At 34.6% G+C, this 19,560-nt stretch overlaps 1 protein-coding gene across 1 annotated transcript; it reads right to left on the reverse strand.

Annotated features, from left to right (window-relative positions):
- Positions 1-4: 4 nt before the first annotated feature.
- Positions 5-2,260, reverse strand: LOC120072839 (endochitinase-like). The gene is made up of 3 exons (XM_039025356.2): positions 1,732-2,260; positions 563-713; positions 5-462 (listed from the first exon to the last, which is right to left on the reverse strand). Exons 1-3 carry the CDS (start codon positions 2,021-2,023, stop codon positions 87-89), a joined length of 819 nt encoding a protein of 272 aa, XP_038881284.1. The 5' UTR covers positions 2,024-2,260; the 3' UTR covers positions 5-86.
- Positions 2,261-19,560: the final 17,300 nt, after the last annotated feature.

The following is a 19,560-nucleotide window of genomic DNA, read 5'->3' on the forward strand; positions in this document are numbered from 1 at the left end:
AACATTAGCAAGACATCATTTTGCGATACTTTTATTCCATGTTATTATAAGTCTTTGAAGTTTCGAAACAGAAAAATAAAGTCACATTACATTCGAGTGAAAGGTTCTTGAAAAAAACATTCCAAGTGTTTCCCTGGATTGATACCTAACATGTTGCAGTACCTTTCATAAAATCCAAATCTATCAGCAACTCCCGTATCAGCACCGTGCCCACATTCTTCTCCGCCATTGATGATGTTGGTGACAACACCAAAACCAGGGACTCTTTTAGCAGCTTTGTCAATTTCTGTGGGTCGCCATTTACCAACCATAACGTCATGACATGATGGTTTGTTTTCCTGTGGTGTCATCCAAAACCAAATTGCTGTCTTGAATGATACAACTGCATCTTTAGCTACTAAATCCGGGTTCTTCAACAAATCTAATCCCAACATTTTACCAGCTTCCCCATAGTTGTGGTTACTAATTCAACAAAGCAAAATACCAAAAATTACTTTATAAACAACTTTCTTGATGTAGGTAAAATAATGTTGTAAGGAGTATATAGAGAGAAATTATTTACTATCTAAGTTGCATTGGTCCACGACCGTAGTATTTTTGGCCTTTAGCACAAGGCCATTTTGAATCAGCTTTGCAATAGGAATCTTTAGTGGTTTCTCTTATATGGCAATATCCCCAAAAAAATGGACCATCTGGTGCAGTTGGCCATCCTCCTACACATGGTCATAATATTTTGTTAATTATTTCTTACCGTTTTCAAAACAAATTTCTCTATTAAAAAAATTATTCAATGATGTCACTGTAATATATCAATCTCGTAATAATTTATAGACTATTTATAGACCGTAATGGAATAGGTTTGGATTGTAATGTAATCCAAAACTCATATTTGGATTGAATGTTTTGGTCTGATTTGTAATATCAAACTCATTATGTTCCGATAGTTTTTAATCCAACCCTCTTTCCCTCTGTTTTCACGTTTTGCAATCCCATTTCCGTTCTGCCTTCAATTCTTCACGTATTCCAACACTTTTCTAATCCTTATTACAATAGTCTCCCATTCTACATGCATTCTACACGCATTCCAGTAATCCTTATTACAATACAGTCTCCCAAACAACCCCTTGGTGTCTATAGTGCAATTTAGAAATAAGCATGCTTTCTAAGAATTAGCTTATATTGTCAAATCAATGATTGACTTAAACGCTTAAATTGATGGGTGAAGATAGATTTAATATTATAACATCTAACACTTTTCCTCACTTGTAGGCTTGAAATATGTAGAAGACCCAACAAGTGAAATCATATTAATTGGGGAGGAAACAACATTAAAAAGATTGAAAATATGGTCTCTTGAACCACCTTCTTTGATATACCAAGTTAAATTACCGATTGACCCAAAAGTTTAAGTTTGATAAAGAAGGCAAATTTACTATTATATCATCTAACAAATATAAATTTGAGATATTTTTGTTTCAAACATTCAACGGCAAAAACTATCAGCCACATTGTGGCGACTTCTATAAGATAATAACATGAAGGAATTAATTCATAAATCTTATAAGTACGAAGATGGAGAGACCTCCCGTTTTCAATTGGATTGCGATTCATGGGTCTGATATCATATTATATCAATAATCAACTAAAAAAAAGTAAGATTTTGATCAGTTATGATAAATTTAGTTATATTAACAGTTAGAACGTGAGAGTTTAGAAGTGAAAACTACTAACCGGTGGTTTGGTGAGAAGTTTGAGCAAGGAAAGCGAGCACCTCCCTCTTTCGAGTAGAAAGTTTTCCGGTTGTGGCGAACCCTAATTTAGCAAACGAACTAGCTGCGGCTAGAAAAGCTTGGTAACTATAGAACCCTTGGCTTGGACATTGTGGATCCTTTTGATACTTGAACATTTCATTGAACATTGTGGCATTGATGAGCCTTCCCACATCCTTTGAACCTTCAGCTGCACCCACTCCCCATAACACATCCAACAATAACAAACTTAATAATGAGTAAATTAGCTTCATTTCTCAAATTAAATTAAAATCTTGGGACAACAATGTAATCTCCTTCCTCCCTATTTATATACTACAATAACTCATAAATAAGAATTATTTTATCATTTTTAGAATCTCATTTCACGCTTTAAAAGAAGAAGGGAAAAATAAACAAATAAAATAATATTCACATGTATCATAAATAACAATAATAAATATATATGGTCCATTTCCCGCCATTAAACCACATGTTCTTATCATCTATATGAAACTTTTGTTATCTTATTTTAATCTATATATAAACTTTATATAAAATACTATTTAAATAAAATAGTTATTGCATACAAAAAAAAAATAGTTAATTTTTAATTTAATTATTTTCCTCCTATCATATTTTAAGATAAATTAAAATATCATTTTGGTCCTTATACTTTGTAGTTTGTTTAATTTTAGTCATAAATTAAAATATCATTTTGGTCCTTATACTTTGTAGTTTGTTTAATTTTAGTCATTATATTTTCAATTGTCCAATTTTAAAAGTATAAACCTTAAAAGGTTTCAAAGTATATATATTCAATTGGCAAATTACAAAAACCACCCCTACAATTGTACTCTTAAATTTTCAAATTTAAAAATTGTGCTCTTAACTTTAATCCAATGATGAAATTGGACCCTCAAATTTATATAATTGTATAAGTTTGAGGGTTCGATTTTTTCATTTGTGGGTTCAAATTTTATAATTATTGTAAATTTGAAGACCCAATTTTAACACTTTTAAAAGTTTAGGGGTTACTATTGAAATTTTAAATGTAAAATTAATGATGGTTTTTGTAATTTGCTATTTTTTTAAGAATTAATTTTTTTTTTTTTTTTTTTTTTTGAAATGATAGTGATGAGATTAAAAGAATATTTAAAATATTTATTATTGAATTGAAATTGATGAGTGCTCTTGCTCCATCCATTGTTAGGTTGTCATTCAAGTGGCCGACAATTCCCACTATGTCTCTTAGAAATTATTAAATATTGTAATTACATGTTTTTTCCCTTCAAAAATACATGTTCTTAAAAAATAAAAATACTGTAAATACATGTTTTTCTTAAAACTAAATACATGAAGATTATTGTATCTCATTGTAAATACATGAAAAATATTGTAAATACATGTTAATTCTTATTCAATGTAGATATCTAATTGTCACAACTAAATGAATAAAAGACATTACAATAAACTATATTCTAGGCCAAGAAAATAAAAATAAAGTTTTTATGTAAAGTTTATGTAATATTATATAAAAGAATATAGTTAATATTTAATTTATTTCTCTTCCTTACCTATCACATGGTCAATTTTATATTGTTCATCTTTACGTAGAAAAGTAGGCCAATCATTAATAGAATGTTATCATATCTATAAATTTAGGAAATTATTTTAAAAATTAAAATTGTTGATAATATTTTTAAGTATAACAATATGTCGCTATCTATCAGTAATAGACTGAAATAGATTGTGATAGTCTTCTATCACTAGTATTGATAGATGTCTATCACGGTCTATCACTAGTAGATAATAAAATTTTGCTATATATTTGAAAACTACACATAAATTTGTGATCACTTATTAATTTTCTTTAAGAAAATGTTAATTAGTTTCAAAAGGACTGTATTGATCTTACCATTTGTTGTTTACAAATTTATAATTATAATACATGACCGTGGATCACTCCATATTTTTACAAATACATTTTTTTTAGTGTTCCGACTTTGTTTTTGTTTAAAAGAAAAGATATTCTCATTTATACATCTAACTACCATCTTTCTTTTAAATATCTCGTCAATGTAGAAACTTCGATTGCGATTTTAAAATGCTTTCGAATAAATTAAAACCATTAAAACTCCCTCAAATAGTTCATCAATCTATCTACTCTTATATAGATGAATAATTTTCTCTAGAATAGACCATCTGTCAATAAAGTTCAACCCACGAAACTCTATTTGAGTATGCCATTAGCATTATATTGAGACTCAATACTTCTTTGTTCCTATCTTCAAAATTACACATTTACTGATGTGGCTAAATCAGGAGCATGTGATCACTCGATACCTTATATTAAGAGATAATACATCTCTTCATATTGATATGATATATAATTGGTCCACTTTAAACAAAGATCTTCATAAATTTATTTTTAATTTCATTAGATGGCTTCGTGCAATTGAGATGCTTCAATTATATAAACTCAATTTTTTTTCTTCTGATCTAACTATAATATAGTACTTTGGTTGTATTTTTAATAATTACATTATAAGTATGAGACAAAAATGATGAAAAAAAATGATGGGACTTAAAAAAATCACTTTTAAAAGTTTAGAAATTAAAATGGTTTTGAAAATATTTAGATCAATCTAAAAATATAAACACTAAAATGGTATTAAAGTCCTTTTAAGTGAAATTGATGAGTGCCTCATCCACTTAAATAGTTAGGTTGCCATTCACTAGTTTTCCTTTAGAAATTGTTAAATAATATTGTAAATATAAGTTCATTCTTTATGTGTGATTTTTATTACTATCTTAGGTTAGGGGTGATTTAATTAGCAATATTTAGATTTTATTTTTAAAGTACAATCTATGTGTTTATGCATCAACCTTAATTTTAAGTCTATATTTTAAAATTTGTTCAATTTTTAATCCTTATACTTTTGATTGTCAAATTTTAGTCTCTATAATTATAATAAATTTTAAGTTCAGTCTTCAATGCTAGTTTATTATTAGTTTTTGAATTTTTTTTTTTTGTTATCTATGACAATTTTACTATAGATTTTGAAAACATATTTACATATATTATTATCTTTTGTATGAAAATTATTATTATGATTTAATCAATTTCAGTAAAAATTAATTTTAAAGAGCTAAATTAAGATTTATTAAAAATACAGGGACTGAAATTAAACAAAAGACTAAAATTAAACCAACTTAAAAATATTAGATCAAAATGATATTTTAATCTAATTATAATAGAATAATGTCTTTTCGTGTGAAGTGAAGGACAAAGTGAAAGAGAATAAGAGATGTATTATTTCTCCATTATATGCAATAAAGAGTAATTGTTACATTTATATTGTATCATTATTTAGATTTAATTACGTAATAAATGATGTTATTTTTTGTGGATAAAATACTCATGACTTTGTTTTCTATTTCATTGAAAAAGCCTTTTATATCAATGAAGATAATTTATTTTCTTAACTATAAATTAAATTTTTCCTTATTATCTAGCCAGAATGGGATTTCAATTGAATTCTCAACAATCTTCTCAAGCCTCGTTTAAATATCTAGAGTCATCAATGTCAATTTTTATCCATACCATGTTTTTTTTTTGTCTAAATTAGAGGCACAATTTGATTTGATATTGTATTACTTCGAACACAAATTCTAATAACTTTGTTTCACCTGAAAGGCATCAAATCAAGCTATAAGAGCTATTTAGGGGTCAACATGAGATGATATATCCCTACATCTTATATCATTTTAGTGTTTGGAGACCCATTATCCTATCTTACCGATTTTAATTATTTGTGGGCCTATTTTCGAGACGTATTTTGTATCTCACAGTCATTTTCCTTTCGTGTAATGTATATCATTTCAGTGCTTGAACATACTTGATCATACTCGATTAGAACTCCCTAGATATCAGAACTATTCAAATATCAGAACTCTTAAAACATCTGAACTCCTCACATCTTATATCATCTCTACGTCTCAAACAAACTTTATATTTGAATCCTTATTTTAATTGAAATTTATGAGTGCTCTATCCACTATCCAAGTGGAGTGGCCGACAAAATCAATGCACCTTCCTCCATTTAGATTCCACTATGCATTTGCTTCTCTTAGATTTATTTTTTAATAATAATTTTTAAGTGAAAATTTGAATTTTTAACCAAAAATATTAGTTCAACTATACTCAATTTGAGCTCTTAATTTTTTTTTTTTTTTTTTTTTTTTTTTTTTTTTATCATACAAGGAGGATTATTCTGACAAAAAAAATCTCCATTTATTGTATATATTAAGTCAAGATTTGTTTTTCTAAAAATAAAGTGCGATCCATTAATTTTAATTAACGTAGAGTCCGTTAATATTTATCACAATAAATTTATAATATGAACAAAAAAAAAATATGATATTCTTATAATAGTAAATATTTTTCGAAATAATTAGATTTTATTTTTAAATTATAATTTATGTGTTATGCTCCAATCTTAATTTCAATTCCATACTAAGTTTTTCTTTTAAAAGTTATATCAATTGATGGTTATTAATTAATTTGATGTAATTTGCAAGAGCATCATGGAAGAATTTGTTGCTCCTTGTGGAACATTTGTTTATTAGAAAGGACAGACGAACAACAGATTTTAGCATATAAAGGGATGTTGATGGGTTAGATTGGGTAGGGGACAAAGTACTTTTAAATCAAATTTAATTGTTCGGGATTGCAAATTTCTTCGATCCAAATAATTCTTTATTAAATAATAAACCCAACATCTAATCATGAAATATTTGGATTGGTTTGGTTTGGGTTACTCCGACTTATTTATTTAAATATTTGTTCTATAATTAGTAAAATGTTACTACGTATTTTTATTTAATTATTTTCACATATTATATTAACGTTAATAACTCAACTTCAATTTAAATCATGAATTCTTCTTCTAAAATGTTAAAAAATTGTTTTTAGGAGTTATTGAAAAATAAATTATAAAAAATAATGAAAATAAATGAAATTACAACAAATATATGTTTGTATAAGAAGTAGAAAGGAATAATTTTTTAAAATTAATAATAAGTTCGGATGGATTCAAGTTAGTTTGAGTTATTTAGATGAATCTATGAATCAACCTAATTCATAAAATTTTTATTAATTTAAATTTAATCCAACCCAATTAATTTGATAATCCAACTCAAACCGTATGGATTGAGTTGGGTTAAGGTCATCAAAATTTTTAAACACCCCTAAGGATACATGTAAATTAACTGAAAAAAGAAAAAAAAAAAAAAAAGAAGCAAAAATTCAAGTGATTTTCAACATTTTATAGATATAAATAGTAAAAAAATATTGTGCTAGAGTGCTAGTTACTTTTAAATGTGGTACACCCACATAAGTTTTGAGATGTGACATTCTACATAGATCATGATTGAATGATATGTTCTTTATTAGGTTTTAAAGGATAATATTTGAGGTCTCTAGCAAACTTCAACTAGAGAAATATCAAGTTAGGTTTTAACAAAGAATCTTTAAATATTTTAACTTTCGGTATGGTCCTTGGTTGTGGTTTAAAAGAATTGGTCACAAATGAGGAAAGGCAGGAGTGTTGGAGAACATTATTATTGGTCACAAATGTCGGAGAACATTATTATTGGTCACAAATTTCTTCATTTAATAAAACAAAACAGGAAAAACAGGAATAATATGGTTGCTCTTAAACCTGATCTAAGTAAGGCTTATGATAGGGTTGAATGATCTTTTTTTAATGGATGTTTTAGGAAAAAACTAGTTTAAATCATGTGTGGAGTGCTGCACCCTAAATGGCAAGAGTCCAGTAGCCGAAAGCATCACTAGCTTATGCTCTGACCCGAGTAGCATGGGGCACGGGGAATCCCGTGTGAATCAGCAAGGACCACCTTGCAAGGCTAAATACTCCTGGGTGACCGATAGTGAAGTAGTACTGTGAGGTAAGGGTGAAAAGAACCCCCATCGGGGAGTGAAATAGAACATGAAACCGTAAGCTTCCAAGCAGTGGGAGGAGACCAGGAATCTGACCGCGTGCCTGTTGAAGAATGAGCCGGTGACTCATAGGCAGTGGCTTGGTTAAGGGATCCACCGGAGCCGTAGCGAAAGCGAGTCTTCATGGGGCACTGCTTATGGACCCGAACCTGGGTGATCTATCCATGATCAGGATGAATCTGTTCTGTTCATAGAACAAAAAAGCTAAGAGCCCCAAGACAATAAAGAATGAGAAGATTTACTCAAAAACAAATTTTATTTTATTAAGGGCTCCATTGTAGAATTAAGACCTAACCATTAATCGAGAGGCGATGGGAACGAGGGAACCCGTGAATACATAATATTCTAAAACGAATCCTAATAATTCATTAGGTAGGATGGCGGAAGGAACCCAAGACCAATCCAGTTATTATTAGAGGTCGGTTCATGGGTTAACTAACCCGAGAACCGAAACACATATAAAAAAAGTAAATATTCGCCCACGAATGTTTCCATTTTATTAGATTTCTAAATTAGGGGTCGATCAAATATAATAATAGATAAAAAAAGAAAAGGCAAAACAAAATAAAGATTTGTTATAACCTTATAATAATTAGATAGTAAATTTTTGTTTTTGAATTCAAATGACATTTAAAATTCTTATTATTTTTCTGATTTTTGGTTATTTTGATTTTAGGTTTTTTAGTACCCAATCGGATTGGAATATCATAATAATGGTAGAAATTGACTCACTTTTGTTTTGATATAGATATTTTCTACAAAACTTCATAAGTCTAAATAGAATTTATCGATTCCTTTGTATTTCATTTGTAGTTGTTGCAAATTCCAATTTGAGTATCAAAGTCTCTTTATTCCTACGTTCATATGTATTTCATGCATTACATCTATTACACCTATGAAGTTAGGTAAAATTTCATATGATTCAATAAACATAATATAAATTCCATCATTGCTAGATCGATCCATTTTATGATGAATAAGCAAATAATGAGATTTTTTTTATAAATGAAAAATAAATAAAATGTTTGGGGATGGAAATGAGAGAATGTCTACAATACCTGGGTCTAATCAGATACAATTTGAAGGTTTTTGTAGGTTCATTGATCATGGCTTAACAGAAAAACTTTTTAAGTTTCCAAAAATTGAAGATACAGATCAAGAAATTGAATTTTATGTATGATTGTTTATCTACTGTTACTTTCTCAATTCTTTTAAATGGTGAATTTAAAGGTTCTATTGTCCTAAGTAGGGGACTCCGTTAAGGAGATCCTTTATCACCTTACTATTTTTGTTTTTGGCAGAAGATCTTTTAGTAATGCTCTAAAAAGCAACCACAGTAGAAATTCTTTCATCTTTATCACCATATTTGGGTAGTCCTGTTATCATTAATCATCTTCTTTTTGTTGATGATGGTTTAATTTTTTTTGTAGGAAAAATGAACCGAAACTGACTTCTCTAAAGAATATCCTTAAAGCTTACGAAAAAGGTTTTGGTGAGAATATCAACTATGGCAAATATGCAATTGTTTTCTCCTCACATATTAGTATTGACCAAAGCAATTTCCTGAGTAGCATCATTGGTGTCAAAAGAATGGATAATCTTGGTCAATATTTAGGCCTCCCTTCCCATTTTTCAAGAAACAAATCAAAAGATTTCATATTTATCCAAGACAAGATTTAGAAAACTATTCAAGGCTAGAAAAGATCATTCTTCTCAGTGGATGTAGGTCAATCAATTTCTACCTACACAATAGTCTCTTCAAATTACCTCAAAAATTTTATAATGAGATTATAGGTCCTTCTCAAGATTTTGATGGGGATCTTCTTCAAGTCACAAAAAATTCATTGGCTTTCTTGGAAGAGAATGTGTATGCCTAAAGCTCTTGGAGGTTTAAACTTCAAAGATCAGAAGGCTTTTTAATCAAACTGATTGCAAAACAAATTTAGAGGATGATTGAGAAACCTAATTCCTTAGCAGCAAATTTTCTCAAAGGAATATATTTTTTTGCAAATGGAAATATAATCACTGCTGAAATGGGAAAGAACCCTTCATACTTATGGAAAAGTTTTCTATGGGGTAGAGATCTACTAAAATGTTTGTGTCGATACTGAAATTTGCACCAATGATAAATTTGTATTTGGAGGAGAATAACTGGATAAAGCTAACATCGGTGTGGTGTTGAGCCAAATCCACTATGACGCTCAAGTTAGAATCGTGTTTGAATTTGAATCAACTGGTGACAATTAGCATAGGTTGAAAAGCATACCTTTCTTTGGCGATTCCCCTTGAATTATATTGGTCGTCTATGTAATAACTAAACATAGCTCGTCTATTCAGCTTCCAAGCCATAATTAATCATTATTTTATCCATTTTCTACCTGAACCATCATTACCCAGGCTGTTACAAACTTCAATCCTTAGTATGCTCGACCTTTGGGTGGAAGTATGACTTTCGATTTACCACCCACTATTCTTAATGCGTCATGCTCTTTAATAATTGAGCTGCACAACTGAAATTGGGTAACTAAACAACCTTTAAAATAACCATCTTAAAAGAGGTTTTCCATTGATTTTTCGTTTTCTTGAAAATCTAATTAATGGCCAAAAACTATGAAAAACAAGTCCAATTGAAGTTAGAAAAGGGAGGTTGACTACCCATAATATATATATATATTCTAGCTGGCCTCATTGAGGCCAACTGGGCCATAAGGCCCAATTGCCAGCCAATTGGGTTGGTGTTGGACAAAATGAGGGGGGAGGAAAACCGCCCCCCTCTTCCTCTCTTTATCACCCTACCAGCCGGGCTAGCTGACGCTCCACGCTAGAGGGGTGTATATATATATATATATATTGCACAAGATACAATATTGCTTTAGCCAAAAGCCATTTGAAAGTCTATTAGCTTGGCTTCCATCCTTTAGGTTGTGTGTCAAGCTTGGCTTCTTTTTAGCTCAACTGCCTTTATCCAAAACTTGAATTTAATTATACTATTTGGATTTAATTTTACCCTCCACAGTTGCCTCTCTCTCAAATTGGGTGACTAAAATCCTCTAGTTGGAGCCTAGCTTGAGACTTACTTCTTAAGCTTTCCTAGCGTCCATGTCTTAGCTTGGCTTAGGTGAAGAGTCTCGTTTTTTGTGCCAAAATCCCTTATAAAAAGAATTTACTTGGCCACCAAACTCACCACACTCCAATCTTCATCTGTAATTCCTCATTCCTCGAGGTAATTTACCGCTTGATTTATATTTTTGCTTTTTTTTCATGGAGAATACCCGAGCCTTAGTTCCTAGGATTGATGTGTCAATTGATTTTGATGATTCTGACTTCGTCCCTAATCAAAGGGCTCCAAACCGTACACGGAGGGAATGTGAGTTACAAAGTGATCACTTAACTTTTCACACTCTTCCTTCGGGTCCATTAACCGCAAATGCCTTAAATTCTCTTAGGATCAAATTCTGAATTCCTGATTCGGTTCACATGATAGTCTCTTCTTTAGGTGAAGATCCATCCAATCTACCCATAGGCGAAGTGGCTTTCTACCCAGCTATGTTCACATTTGGAGTTAGACTTCCCCTTCATCCTTTCATTCAACAATTCTTAACTCATGTAAACGTAGCACCCTTCCAATTATTTCCAAATTCTTATTGTGTGTTGTTAGGTTGTTATGTCCTTTGGCTTTAATTAGGTAACTCAAACCCTATTACCATGGAGGAATTTATGTCCCTTCATACTCTTAAGAAAATAAAGTCCTCATCGCTTCTATTATGTCACTATTCGCAAAGGGAACTCTATTGTCTCTTGTCCAACCACCACGAAAGGGTGGAACAAACAATGGTTTTTCATCAGTGGTAAACAAACAATGGTTTACCAAACAAACAATATCTTTGCTTGGTAAGTAATTTTGTTGGATCATATATTTGTCTCTTCCATGTACCTGTCTATCTATTCTAATCTTCCTCACTTTTACAGGTATCCTATGAAATGATGATGTCTCGCCAAAAATTAAGCAATGAAGTAGAGTTTCATAGGCTGAATCATGCGAAGCTACGTTAAGAGGTGGATACCCTCAGGAGAAATACTGTTTCTCATAGGGAATTTGATCGAGTTTTTGCTTTGCATGTCGAGATGTCTACTCGGCTTGCCTGTTCTTAAGCATCCTTGGCTACACTTTAAACTCAACATGACACTTCGGTCAACGAGTTGAAGGAGACGCTTTCGGTGGTTAAAGCTGAGTTGGAGGAGGCTCAGACCAAGCTTTCAGATGCTAAATACTTGGCCGAGAGTTTTCAGAAAACGGAGGCATACAGCCAGATGGAGAATGACTGCCTCCAATGTGGGGTTATGCTGGCTCTGGGCATCGTCAAGGCAAAATACCCTATCGTTGACGGTGATCTCATCCAATCTGAAATTGAGGCCTAGCATAATGACGAGACTCGAGGGATTGATAGTGTGGGTAACTTTGTTAGCCAAGCCTTGCCAACTGCCCCTCAGCCTGCCTTTGATGATCTTTTCCAAGGCGTTTATGATTTTCCTGATTCGAGAACTCTTGCAGAGCTCGGCGATATTGATCACATAGATGAATTGACTTTCTTTTATTTTGTTTTTTTTTTTTTGGATTTATTACTAGTCTTATTAAAGCATGTAATTACTTTAATCACAGCTCGAGTTGATGGCTTGAGCTTGCAGTTAAGTTGAGCAAAATTTGACATTCCAACGCTTAGTATAGAGTTTTATACTTTTTTTTTTTTTCTAACTCGACTTGTGGGAAGTTACTTATTCAGCTCTTATTTATCCAAAGTTGTAGCTCATCTTTGCTCATAAGTCTAGCTTATTGTTTGCCTATCAGAATATGCTATATTCTAGCTTTTCTTTATTATTGCTTCTTGCCCCTCCCCACCTCTTCATGCACGAATAACTTTATGCATAAAAGAAAGGACGTCGTTGCTTGAGTAAACTCTAAGATTCAAAATGCTCATTTTCAATTTCAAAAGTGACAAATCTTAATACTTGAATTGAAAGAAATTACAAATCTTTTGCTAAAATTTTGAAGTAAATCTAGGAAGGATAAATTCGTTTATCAAGAAACTGAAAATAAATTTTCAAATGTTCGGCATTCGATGGGTGGGGTAAGCTTTTTCTTTTTAGGTTAGTCAAGATGTATGTTCTAGACCGAATGACTTTGGCCACTTGGTAAGGACCCTCCCAGTTTGGTCCTAAAGCTCTACTACCTGGATCTTTAGTGTTAGGCATGACTTGTCTAAGGACTAGGTCTCCCACTTTAAAGCTTCGTTTGCGTACATGGGAATTATAGTATCGTGCCACCCGATTTTTATATTCTACCACTTTTAGATTCGCCATCTCATGACGTTCTTCCAATAGGTCTAGATTTAGACGGAGCGCTTCATTATTCTCAGCTAATTCGAATTGCTCGACCCTAGAGGAAGAACCTCAACCGGTACCACAGCTTCTACTCCGAAGGCTAACAAAAATGGTGTCTCTCCCGTCGAGGTTCAAGATGTCATCCGATAGGCCCACAACACATTTGGCAGCTCTTCAGGCCACAATCCCTTTAATTCTTCCAGCTTAGCGTTGAGATTCCGCTTAATGATCTTATTGACAGCTTCAACCTATCCATTAACTTGCGGGTGGGCTGGAGAGGAAAAGTAATGTTTGATACTGAGGCTAACGCAAAATTGGTAGAATGTCGCGTTGTCAAACTGACGACCGTTGTCAGTGATCAGAACATGTGGTATGACGAATCAACATACGATATTCTTCCAAATGAAATTGGTTATTTTTTGCTTAGAGCTTTAGCCTCTGCCCATTTGGTAAAATAATCAACAGTAACAATGACGAACTTGGTCTACCTTTTACCTGGAGGTAGGGGTCCAATTATGTCGACGCCCCATTGTGTGAACGGCCAAGGACTCATGATATTTGTGATAGGTTCAGGGGGCTGTTTGGGTAAGATCGCAAATCGCTGACACCGATCACAAGATGTGGTGAACTTACATGCATCCCGAGTTAGTGTGGGCCAATAATAACCTTGACGAATTATTTTCATTGGGAGGGATTGGGCACCAAAATGATTACCACACACTTCTTCGTGAATTTCCCGCAGGATGTAATCAACTTCCTCGGCATTAACACATTTTAGCAGAGAGAGAGAATATCCTCTCTTGTACAGTCTTCCATTATTTATTACATAGTGGGCAGCATAGCATCTTAACTGTCGAGCTTCAACTTTGTCAGACAATACCCCTTTTTCCATAAACTTGATTTAGAAGGTCATCCATTCCTTCCAAACCTCAGATCACCTTTCATGGGTGCCTTCTTCAAGAACACTTTGTCACCAGTTTCGAACTCTAAGTCTTTACGTCTAACATCAGCGTAACTTTTCTGTCTGCTCTGAGCTATTTGCATATGTGCTCTGATCTTCTTTATTGCCTTATTCATGGTTTGTACTAGCTCATGTCTTAGCAACTTCTGTTCACCAACCTCATCCTAGTATACGGGCGACCTACAACTCTTCCCATAAAGGGCCTCAAATGGTGACATGCCAATGGTTGCCTGATAACTATTATTATATTCAAACTCTATCAAATGCAAGTGGGAGTCCCAACTCCCTGAAAACTCTAACGCACAAGCACGTAACATATCCTCCAATGTCTATTTTAAACGCTTTGTCTGACCATCCGTCTGTGGGTGAAATGCTGTACTAAAATCCAATTGAGTACCCAACACTGCTTGGAGACTCTTTAAAAAAATAGATGTCAAGTGAGGGTCTCTGTCCGACACAATAGACATAGGTACTCCATGCAACCTCACTACCTCTTTTATATATATCTGCGCCCACTTACTTACTGAAAAAGTAGACTTCCCTAGAAGGAAATGGGCTACCTTTCGCTGTTCGTGGCAACCTCACAATGAAATCCATCGACACACTCTCTCACTTCCATTCGAGTACGCTCAAAGGTTGCAACAAGCTCGCTGGTCTTTGTCTCCGGGCCTTCACCTGCTGACAAACTCTGCTATCTCTCTTTTCATGTTATTCCACCAGTAACAACGTTTCATGTCCTGGTAGATCTTGGTACTGCTAGGATGTATCGAAAATGGGGAATTATGAGCCTCCAACAATAGATCGTTAATAAGGTCATGGTTTGCTGGTACGCATAAGTGTCCCCGATAAGTAAGACCATTATCTATGGACACGAAAAACTTACCACCTTGCCCTAACTCACCTTTCGCACTTTTTCATCCAAGTAGGGATCAGTCCGTTGAGCATCAATAATTCTCTGTCTCAAACTCGGTTGCACCGATAACTGCACCAATTATGCAATGACTTCCCCCACTACCACCGCAATCTCGATCTGTTTAAGGTCCTTGCATAACTGAGTCTGTCTAGTCATAAGGGCCACTGAATGGGCTACCTTCCTACTTAAAACATCTGCCACTACATTTGCCTTTTCTTGGTGGTACAACAATCACAATCCTTCACCCACTCTAACCACCTATGTTGTCTCATGTTTAACTCCTTCTGAGTGAAGAAGTACTTTAGGCTTTTGTGGCTGGTAAAAATCTGTATCTTCTTACTATACAAGTAATGCCTCCAGATTTTTAAGGTAAAAACCACTATCGCCAATTCCAAATCGTTGTGGGATAGTTCCGTTCATGGTTTTTTAACTAATGAGAGGCATAAGCAACTACCTTGCTTTGTTGCATTAGCACGCACCCCAACCTTTCTTGGAGGCATCACTGTAAATAACAAAACCACCCGTACCATCTGGTACAGTGAGAACTGGAGCATTAACAACTTCTACTTGAGATCCTAAAAACTATCTTCACAAGCCTTACTCCAAACAAAGGAAGCTTCTTTTCGGGTCAATTGAGTCAGAGGAGTGGCTATGCGAGCAAAGTCCTTCACAAAATGATGATACTAGCCCACCAACCCTAAGAAGTCGTGCACTTCACTGACTGTGGTTGGACGAGGATAACTCGTGATTGCCTCAATTTTTGCAGGGTCAATAGATAGACCTTCCTTGGACACCACATGCCCTTGAAAGGACACCTACCTCAACCAAAACTCACATTTGGAAAACTTAGCATATAACCTTTGTGCCCTCAAAGTCTCTAAAACTTTTTGTAAATGCTCATCGTATTATGTCTCTGTTTTGGTATAAACCAAAATGTCATCTATGAAGACTATTACAAAGGTGTCAAGAAATTCCTTGAACACCCTATTCATCAGGTCTATAAATACTGCAGGAGCATTCGTCAAACCAAATGACATCACGATGAACTCATAATGCCTATACCTCGAACAAAAAGTTGTCTTAGGAATATCACTGTCCTTTATCCTCAATTGATGATAACCCGATCGAAGATCAATCTTAGAAAACACTATAGCTCCTTGCTGAAGAATCTCATACCAAGAGTTCCATGAGCGAGTTTAGATCGCTCCGATTTCATAGTGACCGAAACATAAACGATATACATTCAACACATACAGTTATGCATATAAAACTCATTATCAGCATGCTCAGAATACAATAATTAGCGGGGAAAAAGATTCATACCAGATGAAGACTCTCTTCGTATGTCTAAACCTTAAGCAGCGGAAGACCTCCCACCGATCTACCATCACCCGGCGAGTATGTCGACTGCAACAGCACGATCCGAACGTACACGAACAATGTAGCGGGGACGACCACCACAAGAGAAACTCGGGTATCCTCAGCGTCAAAAACCCAAACTGTGGGCTCTGGTGAGTTTGGTAGAAGACGGAGGAGAATGCGTCGTTTAGACGATAAGCAAGTGGGAAATGAAACTCTGCTATCGTATAACGGAAATGCTTATCCTATAATAAAGCTACACGATCGTGTAGGAAAACCTGAACGATCGTTTAGAAAAAATGTATGCGATCGTTTAGAGAAAGTGTGAGGCAGACGATCGTTTAAACGAACGAGCTTCTATCGTATAGGCTCTCGCGATCGCATTCACGGATTCTTTTGGGAGTGTGATAATACGAATGCACGATTGAATTAAAATGAAAATGATTTTCATTGTTTTAATTCATCCGTTACCATAACCATCGCAACCCCACTTCTCACGTCCGAACGTGGGTAAATTCGTTAATTATCAAATAATTAATCAATTAATTTAATTAATAAATATAATCATATTATATTTATATCCTATAGTTTGATATCATCTACCTACTATAGTATTTTCTCTTCTACTTGATATAAATCATATTTATATCTAATTTCCTCCAAAATAATGTATCTCATACATTTAGCCAATTATATCCTATATAATTAACCAGTCCAATTATATCATATATAATTGAACTTCCTCTTGTCAATTTGAACATTTCAAATTAACCCAAACACTAGTTCTCGACTTTATCCAAGCTACCCAAGTGACCTAATGAACTTGTGGTTCGAATCTCTAATGGTACATGAATAGCTGATTATCTTTAGCCACGAGATTCACCATCCGTTAACTGTCAGTGATTCCAATAAAGACCAACAGCTGAACTCTTCTTACCACAGATATATTTTTGTGTCCATCAGATATAACCAATTATGAGTACGATAACCCTTCATATCGTAAGTATAATTGGGCCAATTTACTGTTTTGCCCCTGTAGTTACATATCACTCCTTAAGTACCACTGATTCCTCTAATGAACAATACAACATAGTCTGTGAACACCTCTCGGGCTAAAAGAAGGTGTGTGGTGCCACATCGTTCAAGCCTTAGAATCAGCCCTTAAGGGAGCAATCTATCTACTTACCCCTGCCTCGGGGAAGGAGTGAATTCTATCTTGTGTAGCTGAGTTCCCAGCTCCCAGCTCCCAAATCAGACGAATCCCCAAAATGGTAGGTTTAAATCGGCGACCTGACCACTTGCACCCATACAAATCAAAGAACCGCCTCAATGGCAGGAGTTCCCAACTAACTCAGGATTGAGGTCATGTTGCCTATGGTCATCCTAGTGAAGTGAATTCTTTGTCATGAATGGTGTTATATAACGAGACATTAACATTTCGTGGTCAGGTCTTATACAAACTCTTTGTATAGGACGCCCCCACTCGCATGTCCCCAACACGAATGATCAGGATCAGACCATTTATGAAAAGTCACAACACTTGTGACCATTCCACAAAGCGGCCCGCGTCCGTAGCGTTACCAGGATAAAGTTTCCCTCCTATATCCATATACTACAGACCATTTTGGTTATCACTCAAGATATGATCCACTTGTATGTCACCACATACATACTTGAGTCACATACAGATAACCAGGGATTTTATGTTTATTGGTTTGTGATAAAGCAAATAAAACAAATAACCAAGCAAAATAATAAGATGTGAAGTAAATATCATATAATTAACAATCACAGGTGTTTGTATATCCTGTTTACAAACTACAGGACACGAGACTTTAGGGCATGAACCCCAAAAATCTCTCACTTGTCTTAAAGCGAAGTGGGGTGTACAAAAAACATAGTACAAAACAATAAACTAGGGCATAAAAGCCCTGTACAATAAAATCTCCCACTTGCCCTAGTTCAGCCGCGGGCGATCCTGTAGACCTATGCTCCGTAGGTGACCCTCAAACACTGTAGCTGTGAGAGCCTTCGTAAACGGGTCAGCAACATTGTGCTTCGAAACGATCTGCAGGACGATCACGTCCCCTCGATGCACTATCTCGCAGATCAGATGATACTTCCACTTTCACTCTATGTGTTTACCGCGTTGGTGACTCCTTGGTTCCTTGGAGTTCACCATTGCCCCAGTATTATCACAATAGAGGGTAACGAGCTTAGACATATCTGGAACAACTTCTAGGTCTGTCAAGAACTTCCTGAGCCATACGTTCTCCTTAGCAGCTTTGCAAGCCGCTACGTACCCTGCCTTCATAGTGGAGTCGTCGATGCATCCCTGCTTAGTGTTTTTCCACATTACAGCTCCTCCGTTAAGAGTAAAGAATGACCCTTATGTGGACTTGCAAGAGTCGTTATCAGTCTGAAAGTTAGAATCCGTGTATCCTGTAAGGATCAAATCCCTCGAACCATACACGAGCATGTAGTCCCTCGTTCTCCGAAGATACTTAAGAATGTACTTCACTGCGGTCTAGTGACCCTGACCTGGGTTAGACTGATACCTACTTACTATGTCCACAGGATAGCAGATGTCTGGACGAGTACAGAGCATCGCGTACATTAAATTGCCAACAGCAGACGCATGTGGGACCCATCTCATCTCCTCAACCTCTTGAGGCGTCTTAGGACACATTTCCTTAGACAAAGTGACTCCATGCCTGAACAGCAGTAGGCCCCTCTTGGAGTCCTGCATCGAGTACTTGAGCAACATCTTGTCAATGTACGATGCCTAAGACAGTGCTAGCACTTTGTTCTTGCGGTCCCGAAAGATCTGTATCCCTAGAACAAACTAAGTCTCTCCCAAATATTTCATTTGGAACTGGGTTGCTAGCAAGTTCTTAACTGCAGTCAGTAGGCCTACATCATTACTAATGAGTAGGATATCGTCTACATAAAACACTAAGAAGACTACTGAAGCGTTGATGATCTTCTTGTAGACACAAGATTCATTAACGTTTTGGTTAAAGCCATACGACTTGATCGCAGCATCAAATCGTATGTTCCAAGATCGAGACGCCTGTTTCAGTCCATAAATGGACCAATTCAGTTTGTAAACCTTTTGGTCTTGACCTTGGGCTATGAATCCCTCAGGCTGTACCATATAAATGGTCTACTCAAG

Source organism: Benincasa hispida, chromosome 3, assembly GCF_027475165.1.
Source record: "Benincasa hispida cultivar pf3 chromosome 3, pf3_genome.v1.1, whole genome shotgun sequence".
NCBI lineage: Eukaryota > Viridiplantae > Streptophyta > Magnoliopsida > Cucurbitales > Cucurbitaceae > Benincasa > Benincasa hispida.